The sequence below is a fragment of the Amblyraja radiata genome, chromosome 9 (assembly GCF_010909765.2).
Source record: "Amblyraja radiata isolate CabotCenter1 chromosome 9, sAmbRad1.1.pri, whole genome shotgun sequence".
In the NCBI taxonomy this organism is placed as follows: Eukaryota; Metazoa; Chordata; class Chondrichthyes; order Rajiformes; family Rajidae; genus Amblyraja; species Amblyraja radiata.
This window is the reverse complement of record NC_045964.1, coordinates 63,822,898-63,839,675: the sequence shown is the minus strand read 5'-3', so window position 1 is coordinate 63,839,675 and position 16,778 is coordinate 63,822,898. Positions and strand designations below refer to the sequence as shown.

Sequence of the window (16,778 nt, the reverse complement as noted above, 5' to 3'; positions counted from 1 at the left end):
ATTAATTGTTCCTACACTTTTTTTAATCTAACTGGTGGAGCACAAAATTCAAGTGTGTTGAGTAAGAAAACCAAATGTACCCAAATTAATGGCATTTGAGCAGTAGGGCATTAGGCCGTTAGTTGCCTTTGGAGAAAGGCGGTCTGGAGCTTTGAAATCAATCATAAGAAAAGCACTCAGTAAGAGTAGAGCAGGAGACTACATATATGATGTTCTGAATCGGAGTAGCGTTACAGAAAACAGAACATTTATAAAACAAATTGGAAAAGCAGATGCTGCCATTCATTGTTCAAGAAGGAACTGCAGATGCTGGAAGATCGAAGGTACACAAAATTGCTGGAGAAACTCAGCGGGTGCAGCAGCATCTATGGAGCGAAGGAAATAGGCGAAGAAGGGTTTCGGCCCGAAACGTCGCCTATTTCCTTCGCTCCATAGATGCTGCTGCACCCGCTGAGGTTCTCCAGCAATTTTGTGTACCTGCTGCCATTCATTATTTATTTTGCATAATTACCGAAGTTGTTCTGACAGAATTAATGCAGTTTTACCATAGCCATTCTACATCGCACATACTGTAAAATTATCCAATCTATGACATTCTCCAGGTCATCCCTGGGTTACAAAATGCCTAGTGATGGGTACCCCAACATACGATTATTACATTAAAAAAACAATACATACATTTGGCTGAGCTAGTTGCCCAACTCTCACCGTTTCAGGAATTGTTCTTTCTTATCAGTGTTTTTAATGCGAATCTTTGCAATACCATGAAGGTATGGTTACCATATCAAGTAATTTTGGTGCATATTCCAACAGACAAAGTCGTTTCATGAACGTTTCTAAAAACAGACCACATTTGTTACTCGACAACGGCTTGTAAATGCCACCTCATCTTGTATTAACTAAATCCACTCACAGGAAAAAATGAAGAAATATGCATGTCAAAGTCATTGTTATCGTGGATCAGATAAGATTGTTAGTAAGAAGTCAGGGTGAGGCAATTGCCGTAAAAGTGATATGCTCAGATCAGCAGATATGACTTTATAACAAACAATTATCAATGCATGTAGTTACAAATATTCAGCAGATATAATTCCTTTGGTTCATAGTATATTAGTATAATGGAAAACTTCTATAAATGTAGCGAACAACAATTGAGCTGATATAAGCAAAATTAGTCCTTGTTCAAAAAGGATAACAATGATAAACAATTTAAGCTTTTTAATGTTGTGTATGTACAAGAAACATTGAATCGTTTTAAGGAGATAGCTGCGAGATAACCAGTGAGGTTAAAAACTTGGATATTAACACCCGTGCTCAATTTTACAAGATATGGCCTGAGGGTGATGAGTGTTTTTCTATTTTTTATTAATGCCAATATTTTGTTCATTGTAGATGATGAGCTGGCTTCTTATTGTTTTCTTACATTTGATTGTTAGTATGGATAGTTCATACTACTGCAGATAGATTGACATCATTAAATCATTCCAAATAATTATCTCCCAATGTTTTTAATTTTTCCATCCTGCTTTTTAAAACAATAAAAAACAAACATTGCACGACATGAGCAATCCGTTCAGCTCAAGTCCATATCGAACATGAAGTATATTTGAAATACGCCTTTCTGCTTGCAAGTGCTCCATATCCCTGCATTCCCTGCATATTCATGTGAATGTCTAAAAGCACCTTATGGGCCTGTCCCACTTAGGCAACTTTTTAGGTGATTGCAGGCGACTGCTGCAAAATGTTCAACATGTTCAACCTATCGTTCAAATGTTCAACCTATCGTAGGTTAACGTAGGTGTTGTCGTAGGTGTTGTCGTACGTTGTCGCCACTATATTAGCTTCCGCCACCAGGAACCTAGCACTCTCTGTAAAAAAAAAGCCCTGTCCGGCATATCTCTTTCAAACTTTTGCCCTCTCATCTTAAAGCACTGCCCTCTAGTATTTGACATTTCCACCCTGCAAAACAAAAAAAGGTTTTACCTACTTGTCAATGCCTCTCCAAGAGTTCAAGAGACATTTATTATCACATGTACCAATTGGTACAGTGAGATTTGAATTACCATACAGCCATACACGATAGAATTTAACATGAACATCCCCACACAGCGGAATCAACTTTTCATACTGAGAGGGAAGGCAATAAAGTTCAGTCCTCTTCCTCTTTGTCCACCCGTGGGCGGGGCCTCCATGCCCTCGCGCTGGGATGGTCGGAGCTCAGCGGCTTGGAGTTTCCGAATCGGCCACTTCCTACCAGAGACCGCGGCTCCCGAAGTCCACAGGTCGAGCTGGGCGGAGATTCAATGCTGGCGACCCACAGCGAGAGGTCCCAGGACTCCATGATGTTAAGTCAGCGCCGCCCGCGGCTGGAAGCTCCGCAAACCACAGCTCCACGGTGTTAAACAGCTGGCCCAACCCTCCGGAGCTCCACACGGTGATCCCCGCGATGGAATCCAGTGCTGCACCGCTGCTGAAGCTCTGGCCGGTTTCCGGCAGTAAAGGCCGCGCCAATCCAGATGGTAGGCCGCGGGGGGGGGGGGTGCGTGAAGATGCGGCTCGGAGAAAAGACGCTTCCTCGACGAGGAAGTGACTGAGACAACGGTTCCCCCCCCCCACATAAAAAAGAATAAAAGACCGCACAAAACATACTATTAGACAGACTAAAAATAACAAAAAGGATGAAAGGACGGACAGCTGGTCCTGTCCCCTAATAAACTCCTTTCACAATCCATTACGAATCCAACAGCTGAACTTAACTTGGAAATTGCTAATGGAACTCAGCCAGCCAGAATCAGAAGTTCTGTATTAACATAGAAGTCTTGAAAGAGCATCCATGTCTTTTGGTTCTTTTCTGTTGTTTTGTTGCTTACTATTCTTCTTTAATTGGAATATTAACTTTGTAAGGGCACTTGATTGATTCAACAAATTAACGATCTAGAATGTTTACAAATGTTTTTTCTCTTCTATTTATTGTATTTGCTTGCAATAAATTTCATATTGATCTACCAACTGAAATGATTTATCTTATTTTATTGTGCATTGTTTCTCCCACAGATGTGAATGAATGCAGTGAGGAGACTAAGTGTTTAGGTGGGACATGCATAAATACAGATGGATCCTATATGTGTAGATGTGAAAGAGGGTTCACACATTTACCTGAAGCAGAACAGTGTACTGGTAAGAATCACTTTAAACATAGTGATAATTTTATTTTGGTATTAAAATGTACAGTAAAGTTTCTTATATCAAACAAATTGACTGCCAATAAATTAGGAAATGTTCAGGATTTTAACTTGTGCCTCCTGAACAATATTTTGTCCAAGTCTGCCACTACCAATATTTTGCCAGCAGAAATTGGATTTATCAAAGGATCTGATGTTATTTATAACAGGTCTTACATCTATTATTCCCCTAAAAATGGTAAATCCAGGATAAAAGATACACTTACATTTTCTCTTTAAATTGTAATTCACACATCATACATATTTATATTATAGCCATTACAAAAATACAGTTGGGTGATGGCTAGGACTGGCAGCACAAATTTCCATGGTACAGGTGTGATAGAAGTGGCCGTAAGAGAAGAGAGCGGCTTGATTTGGATTTGGGAGAATGTCACGGGAGTACTTTGAGAAAATGTTCTTGGAGGATCATCCAGTGAGACTACATGAGTGGAACTCAAGAATAACAAGGAAGTAATCACTTTGACGGGATTATACTAAAGTAACCCAATAAACAGCAAGGATTAGAGGAGTAAATATGTCGGGAGATTGCAAATACCAGTAAGAATAATAGGGTTGTAATAAGAGGTGATCTTAACTTCCCTAATATTGGCTGGGCCTGCCGTGGTGCTAAAGACTCAGATGGGTTAAAATTTATTATTTGTGATAGTTTTCTCAAGCAATATGCAGATAGACCAGCTTGAGAAGGGGGCAACATTGGTCCTCCTTTGAGAAATGAGGCAGGGCAAGTGACTGAACCTTTGGCGCAGGAGCATTTGGTTGTTATGGAAAAAGATAGAACTGGTTGCACAAGTTAAAGTCCTATATTCGGGCAAGGCTCATTTTGATGACATTAGATAGGAACTTGCAAAGATTGTTCAGGTGAGGCTATTTGCAGGTAAAGGGACGCCTTGCAAGTGGGAGACTTTTAAAATGAGATGGGGAGAGTTCAGGGCCAGCATGTTCCTGTTAGAGTGAAGGATAAGGCTGGCAGGATTAAGGAACTTTGATAGATAAGAGATATTTAGACACTCATCCGGAAAGAGATGGTGTTGGTATTTTAAATTTTAAATTAGACACATACTTTTGAAGATATAGCTGTTTATTAAAGGTCAAATACCATTTCTAATTATACTGGTCTTTTTTATTCTACTTGAATTTACTTAGACATTGATGAATGCAATTTATATGCCAACGCAAGCCCATGTGGGATCTGGAAGTGTGTGAATACTATTGGCTCATTTCAGTGCGTTATGGCTTGCCAGCCAGGATTCCAACGTACGGCTATTGGGAACTGCATTGGTAAGTATTCTTATAAAATTAAGATCCCGATGATGTATTGAGACATTTTTATTTCCAAATCAGTAATAATTTGCTACCATAAATGATCAAGCAATCTAGATTCCTTACAAATTTATTTTATTAACCATGCACATCAGTTTGATCTGTGGGATACTGCCCGATTTCAATTTACAAATTATATCATCATGACCAACTAGAAAATGAAGTTTATTCCAGTAATCCCTGCAGTGTATTCCTCTCTATTTCATTATCACCAAGTTTTGTGAAATTGTATGATTAATTCCAGCTGTTTTGCTTTTTTTCAGACATTGACGAATGTGTAAATGAAACCATCTGTAGTACTCATGGGTATTGTATAAATACAGATGGTTCTTTCCACTGTCTATGTGATCAAGGTTTTGAGGTTCCAGTAAGAGGACAAGCATGCGTTGGTAAGAATGAACTCAATTCTTATACCAAACTTCAGAATGTAAAATCCTACAATCTTATTAGTTTTCTTCAGATGACAAATTGGGTAAATATTTTGATGGTGAAATATTGATGTTCTGTCGTGCTCAAAATTGATATCCACATTTCTACTTGACACTGTGCTACAAAAGCACCACTAAGATGCTTATCAAGCTAATACAAAACAAATCTCCAAAATGCAAGAGGGAATTAAGGAATAATGCCCTTTTGTTTCCAAACTACAATGTAATAAATGAAATGGGAATGGCATTCTTCCTGTAATGTGGTGACCAGAACTGCACCCAACACCACAAGTGTGGCATTACCAAAGTTTTATACCGTTGCAATATTAAGTTACCCTGACATTTATACTCAACATCTCAATCATTGAAGGCAAGTATTCCATACATTTTCTTTATCACCCTATCCTTCACTGATACGCCAGCCATCTGGCTAAACACGTTTCCCAATGCAAGATCCAGAAGAGTCCTATCTGGACTATCCACATAATTTTTCAAGAAACCTCTTGAATATATTTACCAAGTTTTGGCCCATCTAAATCCCTGATACTAAGGGAATATTTGGAAAGTTAAAATTACCCACTCCAACTACCCTGATATTTTTACATATTTTCATGATCTGCCTGCATATCCGTTCTGTAGATCCTGGTAGCATTTGGGAGGTTCTAGGCCAGGGTTTCCCAACCTTCTTCGTCCCGTTTACCCCAGGCAACTTTAATAGCACCATACAATGTTCTTTCACTTATTTATGAACAACTAATGATGAACAGATACCGGTATACCACAACCAAACACAGTCAGTCAATGAGAAAAAATATGTACAAATACAGAATCAACAAATTTACCCCCTGGATAGGTGAAATTTACCCCCTGGGCAGGTGAAATTTATCCAGTTTGGGAACCCTTGGTCGAGAATACAATACCATCATGGTGAATGCATCTTTCTTATTTCTGTCTATTTGGGATCGCTGGATGAGCCCTCTCAGATGTTCTCACCAAGTGTCTATAACATTCTCTCTGATCAGTAATGCATATCCCCCACGTATTTTATATCACTGTTTTATCATGTCAACCCCTCCCAGGCATTCTTTAGATCAGGATTTCAAGAAATTGTTTTATGTTATTGAAATGGAATGCATTGATTGAAATGTTTGTTTCAAGCCTTGTTTCATCGACTAGTGCAAATAGCTCTCAAGAGTTGAATGTGCTTGAAGTTTATTAAATCAAGAGATACATTGATCAGGTAGATGGTCAGAATCTTTATCCCAAGGCGGAAATGTCAAAGACAGGAGTGCATAGCTATATAGTCAGAGGAGGAAAGTTTACAAGGAAATGCGTGGGGCAAGTGACATTTAAGAGGCTTTTAGACATGCAGAGAATGGAGAGATGTGGATCATGTGGATGCACATGGGATTAATTTAATTGGCATTATGTTCTGCACAGACAATGTGGGTAGAAAGACCCGTTCGTGTGCCACACTGTATACGTTCTGTGAATATTTTTCAGCATCTTTTTATTTTGCTATCTATGGTGGATCATTTATTTTAAGAGGAAATATGTGAGATTTAAGGAAAATAAACTAAAGAACAAAAAAAAAATAAATAAATTTAACGTCAAAATAAGCATGATACATCAATGATTTGGATGAGAATATACAGGGCAAGATTAGCAAGTTTGCAAATGATACAAAAGTGGGTGGTTTTGCAGATAGTGAAGATGGTTGTGAAATATTGTAGCAGGTTCTGGATCGATTGGCCAGGTGGGCGGAGGAATGGTTGATGGAATTTAATACAGAGAAGTACGAGGTGTTGCATTTTGGGATGTCTAACAAGGGCAGGGCCTACACAGTGAATGGTAGGCCTCTGGGGATTGTTGTAGAGCAGAGGGATCTAGGAGTGCAGGTACATGGTTCCTTGAAGATGAGGTCGCAGGTAGATAAGGTGGTCAAAAAGGCTTTTGGCACATTGGCCTTCATCAGTCAGAGTATTGAGTACAGAAGTTGGGAAGTCATGTTGCAGTTGTATAAAACGTTGGTCAGACTGCATTTAGAATATTGTGTTCAGTTCTGGGCACCATGGTATAGGAAAGATATTGTCAAGCTTGAAAGGGTTCAGAGAGGATTTACGAGGATGTTGCCAGGACTAGAGGGTGTGAGCTATAGGGAGACGTTAAATAGGCTGGGTCTTTATTCCTTGGAGTGCAGGAGGATGAGGGGTAATCTTATAGTGAATAAAATCATGAGAGGAATAGATCAGGAAGATGCACAGAATCTCTTGCCCAGAGTAGGGGAATCGAGGACCAGGTTCAAGGTGAAAGGGAAGAGATTTATTCGGAATCTGAGGGGTAACTTTTTCACACAAAGGGTGGTGGGTGTATGGAACAAGCTGCAAGAGGAGGTAGTTCAGGCTGGGACTATCCCAACGTTTAAGAAACAGTTAGATAGGTAGATGGATAGGACAAGTTTGGAGGGATATTGGCCAAGCGCAGGCAGTGTAACTGGGACATGTTGGCCAGTGTGGGCAAGTTGGGCCGAAGGGCCTGTTTCCACACTGTATCACTCTATGACTATGGTTCTGCCACAGATATTAATGAATGTGAGATGATGAATGGAGCCTGCGGAACAGCTCTTTGTGAAAATTTCGAAGGGTCCTTCTTCTGTGAATGCATGGATGAGGATGAATATTTTGATCCAGCGAAAAACCAATGTGTCCCTTATGAAGCAATGAGTAAGTTTAAGTAAAATCTCTAGAAATTGCAATATAGATTTTAAGAGTGCTTTTCCTGTACCTATCCCATATTTTTGTTTTACACTTGTGCAATGCAGATGCTCTGGGTCAGTAAAATTAAACTTGCATAAAATGTATACAACAGATATTGAAAATGTATATATTGAGGCAAATACTTCCAGCTCCTGGAACGAACAATGCTGACGTATATTCAAGGATTGAAGTCTAAATGTTTCACTGTTGTTATTGAGTTTTTGAAGTGAAGGAATGCAGTTTGATGTTAGCTTTGCAGGCTGGAGGAGCCTGGAGGAACATCGGCATGTTGACATGAGTATGCAATTGCAATGGACCTAGAAAGATTACAGTCCCCAACTAGCTATAGGTGGATGTTAGAGAGATTAATTTGTAGGGCCATGGGGAAAAAACCAGGGGAATAGATTTATCAAATTGCTTTATTGTGGTATTGCTAAGACATGATGGACCAGGTGCAACAGAAAAGCATCTCAATCTTAAACAGGTGGTAAACAAAAGCCCATGACCATGGTCAACATGAGTGGTTGCTCTCAAAGATAACACAAATCATTTCATCCATCCGACACAGCTGCCAGAAATTCTATGAGGAGGTTAAAGAAATAGGAACAATTCTTTACTCTTTGATTTGGTGTTGATCTATGAAAAAGTGCAGTAGAGAGGTCCATCTCCCCAAATTAACACCACACAGTAACATGTCTGTATCAGAAGGCGTAAGTTAGACATTATAACATGGTGATCTGATCTATTAGTTTCTGAAAGATTTACTTTTCCCACATATCCGTACTTCATTGCTCCAGATTCTTCAGTCAGAGATTTCATCTTACAATTGAGACATTAAATTTACTTGTATCGTAATAACAATGTCCTCGGTCCAAACAAGAAAATTGAGGTGAGTGGTGTGTCACTCTCCTTGACTTCAAAGCAGCATTTGAATGAGGGTGGCATCAAGGACCCAAAGTTAAAATCAGTGGGGACTAGAGGGAAAAGAGGCTAAAGGAAGATAGTTTTTGGATACAAATCACCGCAACCCAAAATATCTTTGCAACCACCTTCATGAGCAAGTCAGGGTTAGCCAATAAGCAATTAATATTTCCATCAAGAACGTGGCTAACTTCCTGTCATGGATAGTTAATGTCATTGTTATTACCGATTCTTATCTCCACTACCTGCTCCAGTCCCCAATGAACATTCTGTAGTGACCATTGACCAGAAACTTAACTGGGCCACGCACATTACGATGAAATGTGACTTTAAGAGTAAGTCAGAGGCTGGTATTTTGAAACTAGAACCTTGTCTCTTGATCCTAAATTCCTTTCCAATAGTTACAAGATACAAGTCAAGAGTGTGGTTGAATGCTATGCTATATGCAACTCAAAAATATCACTTGCTATGATATGTGCAACTCAAAAATATGATTACTGGTAAGTCAGCAACTGTTGGATTAAGAGTCGACATGGCTAAACACCCATCCATCACTTTAAAAACACATAACCCCCCCAAGGATCCCTAGTAGCTTTCCTCGAGCTGCTGTGGTTTCATTCACATCTCAAAGATGTGTCATTTATTGCAGGTTAATTTATAGTAAATTTTCCCATGTGAGTCATTGAATAGTACAATATGAAGGGAGTTGATGAGGTTGATGGAAGAAATCCTAGATTAGGTTTTCAGAATCTATGGTGTCCTGGGTACTCTTTCGAATGATTGACCAACAGAATATCAGTGCGTGCACCATTAGTTAAAGGAATTCACCAAGGTGTTGAGTTGGAAGTGGACATTCTTCTAGTTTAACAACAATTATGGATTTAGACAAGACATAAAGCTGCATGTACTCTATACCGTGTGGAAGATATACTTACATTTATACATTACTGAGATGCATTATATAGCTCTGTCAAAGTCTAGACCAAAGTCATCTTTGACTCTTTCAATGAAGGAAAATATATTTTCAACAGAAGCTGAAACTTAAATAACCCCAGGAGCTTGGAAGAGAAGCTGAACGTCAAAGATATAATCATGTTTTTTTTAGATTGGAATTTCAGACACAGGATTCTAAGGTATTCTCTTATAGAAGCCAATTCTGCCACCTTCTGACTGACTGTGATATTGTTAATAGATACAGCAAATGTAAAAACAAATCCATCCCATAAAAGCAAAGCCATTTTGATTTTTTGTTTTGTTAAGTATTTGTATTTATTAAAACAAATAATCTGAATGTTCAGTGATTTTTAAAAAAAAATCAATTTTGCGTAAGTCAAATACAAAGATATTTTGTTTCCATAATTTGGAAAGGCCTTTTCAGACCATCGTTTATGAAGGCACTCAGAGAAATTTTATTCCCATTAATTCCCTATAAACAATTATAGAGACAGAGACACAAGGAGTCATCCAGCGCAGAAACAGACCCTTTGGCACAACTCGTCCCAACTAGATGGCCATCTAATCTAGTCCTTGTAATTCACTACAATGTACTTCAATGTTGAGAACAGTATTCTGCACTCTGTATCTTCCCCTTGCTCTATCTATTGTACTTGCGTTTGAACTGATAATATCTTTGTATGATATATTTGATCTTTTTGAATAGCATACAAAGCAAAGCTTTTCTCTGTACCGCAGTATATGTGACAATATTAAACAGAAACCTAAACCTATTTGGCCAATATCACTCTAAACCTTTCCTATCCATGTACCTACCCAAGTTTATTTTAAATGCTGTTATAATACCTACCTTAACTGCCTCCAACAGCACCACCCTCTGAGCGAGAGTCACCCCTCAGATTCCTATTAATTCTTGCCCTCTCAGATTAAACCTATGTCCTTTCCCCTCAACCTCATCGATTCTCCCAAGTTTCTACCACTAACTTTCGTACATGTCAAATTACAGGAAGCAATTGAATCTATGTTCACATGTCTTGGGGTGACCTGAGCTCCCCACTCAATCACTGGGAGAAAGTATAGAAAGACTGTGCACAAACCACACCAGAGGTTATAATTGAACCTGGGCCCAAAAGTAGTTTAGAAGTTATGACATGATATTAGGACGCTCTCGTGTTTCAGTCCTGTTTCTACTTTAAGGCCTTGTTAATTTCCTTGTGCAAATGTATGAATATTTTGTTCTCGGTGGACTTTGTGCATTGAAAACTAATGTTGTTGCATTTTCAGCTACATTTGCTCAAACTGATCACAGTTTACAGTATTCTGCTGTTGGCTTATTGACAAACCCAAAAGCATGGGATATACTTATTAGCAACATTGTTTTCTTGTTGGATGGTGAATACGTAGCTACATAGATAAAGAGACAATACGTAGGCCTTTCGGCCCTTCGAGCCAGCACCACCATTCAATATGATCATGTCTGATCATCCACAATCAGTACCCCATTCCTGCCTTCTCCCCATACCCCTTGATTCCACTAGCCCTAAGAGCTCTATCTCACTCTCTTTTGAATGCATCCAGTGAATTGGCCTCCACTAACTCCACAAATTCACAACTCTCTGTGTGATAAAGATTTTCCTCATCTCCGTTCTAAATGGCCTACCCCTTATTCTTAAATTGTGGCTCCTAGGTCTGGACTCCCCAACATCGGGAACATGTTTCCTGCATCTAGCATGTCCAATCCCTTATTAATTTTATATGTTTCAATAAGATTTCCTCTCATCCTTGACTCCAGAATGTACAAGCCCAGCTGCTTCATTCTCTCAGCATATGACAGTCCCGCCATCCCAGGAATTATGCTGGACTCCCTCAATAGCAAGAATGTCCTTCCTCAAATTAGGGGACCAAAACTGCACACAATACTCCAGGTGTGGTCTCACTAGGGCTCTGTACAACTGCAGAAGGACCTCTTTGCTCCTATACTCGACTCCTCTTGCTATAAAGGCCAACATGCCATTCGCTTTCTTCACTGCCTGCTGTACCTGCATGCTTACTTTCATAGACTGATGAACAAGAACCCCCAGATCCCGCTGTACTTCCCCTTTTCCCAACTTGATGCCATATAGACAGATATTTAGATGCTCACTCACCCAACCTGTCCAAGTTGCTCTGCATCCTCATAGCATCCTCTTCACAGTTCACACTGCAACCCAGCTTTATATCATTTGCAAATTTGTTGATGTTACTTTTAATTCCTCCATCTAAATCATTAATATATGTTGTAAATAGCTGCAGTCCCAGCACTGAGCCTTGCGGCACCCCACTAGGCACTACCTGCCATTCTGAAAGTTGCCCGTTAATCCCTACTCTTTGTTTCCTGTCTGCCAACCAATTTTCTATCCATGTCAATATCCCAATACCATGTGCTCTAATTTTGCCCACTAATCTCCTGTTTGGGACCTTATCAAAGGCTTTCTGAAAGTCCAGGCGCACTACATCCACTAGCTCACCCTTGACCATTTTACTTGTTACATCCTCAAAAAATTCCAGAAGAGAACTTGATACTATTTTTTAATACAACTGCAGTTGAAGCTGACAGTGTAGTTACTGCTGTAGCATTAAAATAAGTGATATCCAATTTGCACAGACCAGAGTCTCTAGGGTCAGACATCTATTTATTTATTTATTTATTCAGCACTTTAATAGGGGAATAAGTATTGAACAGAATACTGGAATAATTTTACTGTTCTTTGAATAGTGCTATGCATTTTTCACACCTACTCTAGAAGTAATGATTGGCCGGAGTGTATAATTTAATCTACAAATCAGCACTTCTGATCGTTCCAACAATGATGTGCTAACCTTGATTTTCCATTCAATTATCTGGATGGAACTTTATGAAACTTGCATCTTTATGATGCTTAAAAACGTTGGAATTGAGACAGGTTTTCATTTGGCTGCAGGATTTATTTGGGAATAATCATTGCTTTTGTGCAAAATTGTACTTTTTACATTTTAGAATTAGATATCTGATTCACAGCTGGTTAATACATTGGTTTTATGTAGCTGTACAGTATGCTAACTAAGTATGTGGTCAAATCCGCAACTAATGATATGAAATATATTTTCCCGAACAAAGCAACTGGCCTTCTACCAGACATGACTGCCGTGTCAGAATCATCCATGATGCCAGCACATACTAAAGGAGATTTGAAGGAATGCTACTACAATCTGAATGATGAAAACTTCTGTGATAATTTGCTGTCACGGAACATCACCAAAGGGGGATGTTGTTGCACAGTTGGCGTTGGTTGGGGCGACAACTGCGAAGTTCACCCTTGTCCTTTGGCCAACACAGGTAAAACCATTTGCAGGGCTTGCATGTTCTTAGATTACTACTTTGCAGTATCTGGTACTATAAAACAGCATTCCAGTTTAAATCATAGCAACATAACAAATTCAAAATAAAAGGTAGACAAAAAATGCTGGAGAAACTCAGCGGGTCAGGCAGCATCTATGGAGAGAAGGAATTGTCGACGTTTCGGGTCGAAACCCTTCTTCAGACTGATGTCGGGGGCGGGGGGGCGGAAAAAAGAAAGGAAGTAGGCGGAGACAGTAGGACTGTGGGAGAAATGGGAAGGGGGAGGGGAAGGAGGGAGAAAGCAAGGGCTATCTAAAAGTAAAGAAGTCAATGTTCATACCACTGGGGTGTAAACTACCCAAGCGAAATATGAGGTGCTGTTCCTCCACTTTGTGCTGGGCCGCACTCTGACAATGGAGGAGGCCCAGGACAGAAAGGTCAGATTGGGAATGGTAAGGGGAATTGAAGTGCTGAGCCACCGGGCGATCAGGTTGGTTAACTCGGACTGAGCGGAGGTGTTCGGCGAAGTGATCGCTGAGACTGCGCTTGGTCTCGCTGATGTAGAGAAGTTGTCACTTAGAACAGCGGATGCAGTAGGTGAAGTTGAGGAGGTGCAGGTGAATCTCTACCTCACCTGGAAAGGCTGTTTGGGCCCTTGAATGGAGTTGAGGGGGGAGGTATTGGGACAAGTGTAGTATTTCCTGCGGATGCAGGGGAAAGTACCCGGGGAGGGGGTGGTTTGGGTGGGAAGGGACGAATTGACCAGGGAGTTACGGAGGGAGCGGTCTCTGCGGAAAGCAGAAAGGGGAGGAGATGAGAAGATGTGGCCTGTAATGGGATCCCGTTGGAGGCGGCAAAAATGTTGGAGGATTATATGTTGTATGCGACGGCTGGTGGGTGGAAGGTGAAGACAAGGGGGACTCTGTCCTTGTTATGAATAGGGGGAGGGGGAGTAAGAGCAGAGCTGCGGGATACAGAAGAGACCCTGGTTGCTCCCGATGTTGGGGAAGTCCAGGACAAGGGGTCACAGCTTAAGGATAAGGGGGAAATCCTTTAAAACCGAGATGAGAAGAACTTTTTTCACACAGAGAGTGGTGAATCTCTGGAACTCTGCCACAGAGGGTAGTCGAGGCCAGTTCATTGGCTATATTTAAGAGGGAGTTAGATGTGGCCCTTGTGGCTAAGGGGATCAGAGGGTATGGAGAGAACGCAGGTACGGGATACTGAGTTGGATGATCAGCCATGATCATATTGAATGGCAGTGCAGGCTCGAAGGGCCGAATGGCCTACTCCTGCACCTAATTTCTATGTTTCTATGTTTCTATGTTTCTATGAGAGCCTCATCTATAATGGAAGAGGGAACCCCCATTTCCTAAAGAATGAGGACATCTCCGATGCCCTAGTATGGAACACCTCATCCTGGGCGCAGATGCGGCATAAATGGAGGAATTGGGAGTAGGGGATATTACAGGAAGCAGGGTGGGAATAAGTGTAGTCAAGATAGCTATGGGAGTCAGTGGGTTTGTAGTATATGTCAGTAAATGGTCCAGGTCAATTTGAGTGCTGGATGGAAGTTAGTGGTGAAGTGGACAAAGTCAGTGAGTTCTGCATGGGTGCAGGAGGTAGCACCAATACAGTCGTCAATGTAGCGGAGGTAGAGTTCGGGGATAGGGCCAGTTTGGTATCACTCTGCATCATATGGCTCTGCATTGTATAGCTGCAACAATTTCAGTTGCTATTAGTCATGTAAACTCACTTTATTCAAATAGCTTTATACAGCAATGTTAAACCCAGCCTGATTTAATAACTGGAAATTATACTCTAGTATGTGGTCATAAAATAGGTAATCTCCTATTTCCGGGAATCATTAAAAGTTATTTTCCTTTGCTTCAATGTAGAGGCGTACAAAGAAATGTGTCCAGATGGCAAAGGATTTATTCCATTTCAGATTGGTTCATTTTCCTTTGGATCGCAAAACTTTGGAGGTGAGTCTTACATTTACAGTTGTGGGTTAATATGTCAGCAACGGCTCTTTCTGATGAAGTTCCAGAAACATCCATGCAACAATAAATACAAGAACATTGATTGATTCAACATTTTTGAGCTCTTGTTATCAACATCAAGCATTACAGCTAACTTTAAATCAAACGTATTCATTCTTTGCCAGTCATTATGATCTGATCATTAACGTGGCAAAAAAAAAAATAGTACTGTGTTTCTAAGACAGTGTACTTTTTTCCCCATCTGTAGATGCAGATGAGTGTACAATGTTTGGCTCCGAGGTCTGCAAGAATGGACATTGTGTGAATACTAGAGGAAGCTATTCCTGCTATTGCGATGCAGGATCTTACTATGACAATGTGAGGTTAGGATGCACTGGTGAGTTTGAGATGCTTGTGTGATTGTGGGATCATATATTTCTATAAATATGTGTTTTTGTCTCTTGAGCTTGCGCTAAATTGGTAAAAAATGATTCTCTTCGATCAGCAATTCTATGATCCGCTGTCTGAAAAAAAGCTCTGAGAATAGCTTAGGACAAACTGCACCCCCTCCACACACACACCTGGATATCCTGCCATCAGGCAAGAGATACCGTAGCATCAAAGCCCGGACTACCAGACTGCTAAACAGCTTCCTGCCACAGGCTGTGAGGCTGCTAAACAGTCACTCTGTACTCACAGTCACCTGATTCTGCGGCTTGCACTGACACATTAATAACTCTGGCACTGGCCACTCAAATCAGCTGCCCTGGACATTTTAATGATTGTTTTTACTGTATTTTAATGTTGCTGTTTTACCTGCTTTTAACTATTTATACTGTTTCATCAGGGACTGGATTGTTTTTTTGTGTGAAATGTTTTAAGTTTCATGTGCGATGCTCCGGTATTCCCTGGGAAACGTCTTCTCATTTTGCTCGGTACAACTGTTGCTTTGCAAGATGACAACAAAGGTTGATTTGATTTGATTTGATTTGATTTCAAATATTGAAGAGCAATCATATCAATATCTATATAAATACTTACGTTCATTCCACAAATGCAGTAAATAATGATTTCAGTGAGACCAAATGGTCTGAGCTGATCAATCTCCAGGCTACAATTTCCCCATGCGTTCATTTAAAGAGTGGCTTTGCCCATAATTTATCGTGGTATGCTTCATGAATGCCGCTTCCAGCTGAGAAGCATTGAATCGGCTATCAGGTTTTAAATGCTTCCCAAGTTAATACATTTTTACATATCTTGCATGTAAAGTTACAGGAAAAAGTAAAGTGATCTTAACAGAATGTGTATTTCTAGTGCAAAAAAATTTAGCTTGATCCTGAATCTGTACCGTCCAGAAATGATGTGTCATAATTATTATCTACAGAGGGAGGTGCTAAATTGTCTGATATTTAAATTCAAAGGAAATATACTTGTTTTTGTCTCTTTTTAGACATCGATGAGTGTCAGGATGAAAATATGTGTGTGAATGGAGAATGTGTCAACACACCAGGATCATTTAACTGTTTCTGCAACCCACCACTTATATTGCATGTGACCGGTGAAAAATGTGTAAATGGCTCAGAATCTGGAGGTAAATACAAGGTCTCTGTGTTAATAATTGTGCATTTATTCTAATTCACTAGAAATTTACCGCTGAATGAGAAAAAAAATCTAAAATCGTTCCCCATCACTACTAAAAGCTCTCAACTATCACCCTTATAGAAGCTTTCTTATTGTAATTAGTTATTATTTAACTGTAGGCAATGATGAAACTTGCATCTCACCGATGATGGACACAAAAAGCTGGGGTAACT

At 40.0% G+C, this 16,778-nt stretch overlaps 1 protein-coding gene across 1 annotated transcript in view; it reads left to right on the top strand.

Annotated features, from left to right (window-relative positions):
* ltbp2 (latent transforming growth factor beta binding protein 2) overlaps nt 1-16,778 on the top strand; it is a 175,373-nt gene that overhangs the window by 140,140 nt on the left and 18,455 nt on the right. Inside the window, exons 25-32 of the mRNA XM_033027651.1 lie at nt 3,055-3,177; nt 4,389-4,523; nt 4,829-4,954; nt 7,573-7,716; nt 12,761-12,979; nt 14,881-14,967; nt 15,233-15,361; nt 16,415-16,555. Of these exons, the coding sequence (XP_032883542.1) occupies nt 3,055-3,177; nt 4,389-4,523; nt 4,829-4,954; nt 7,573-7,716; nt 12,761-12,979; nt 14,881-14,967; nt 15,233-15,361; nt 16,415-16,555 (1,104 nt within the window). The remainder of the gene's footprint in view (nt 1-3,054; nt 3,178-4,388; nt 4,524-4,828; nt 4,955-7,572; nt 7,717-12,760; nt 12,980-14,880; nt 14,968-15,232; nt 15,362-16,414; nt 16,556-16,778) is intronic.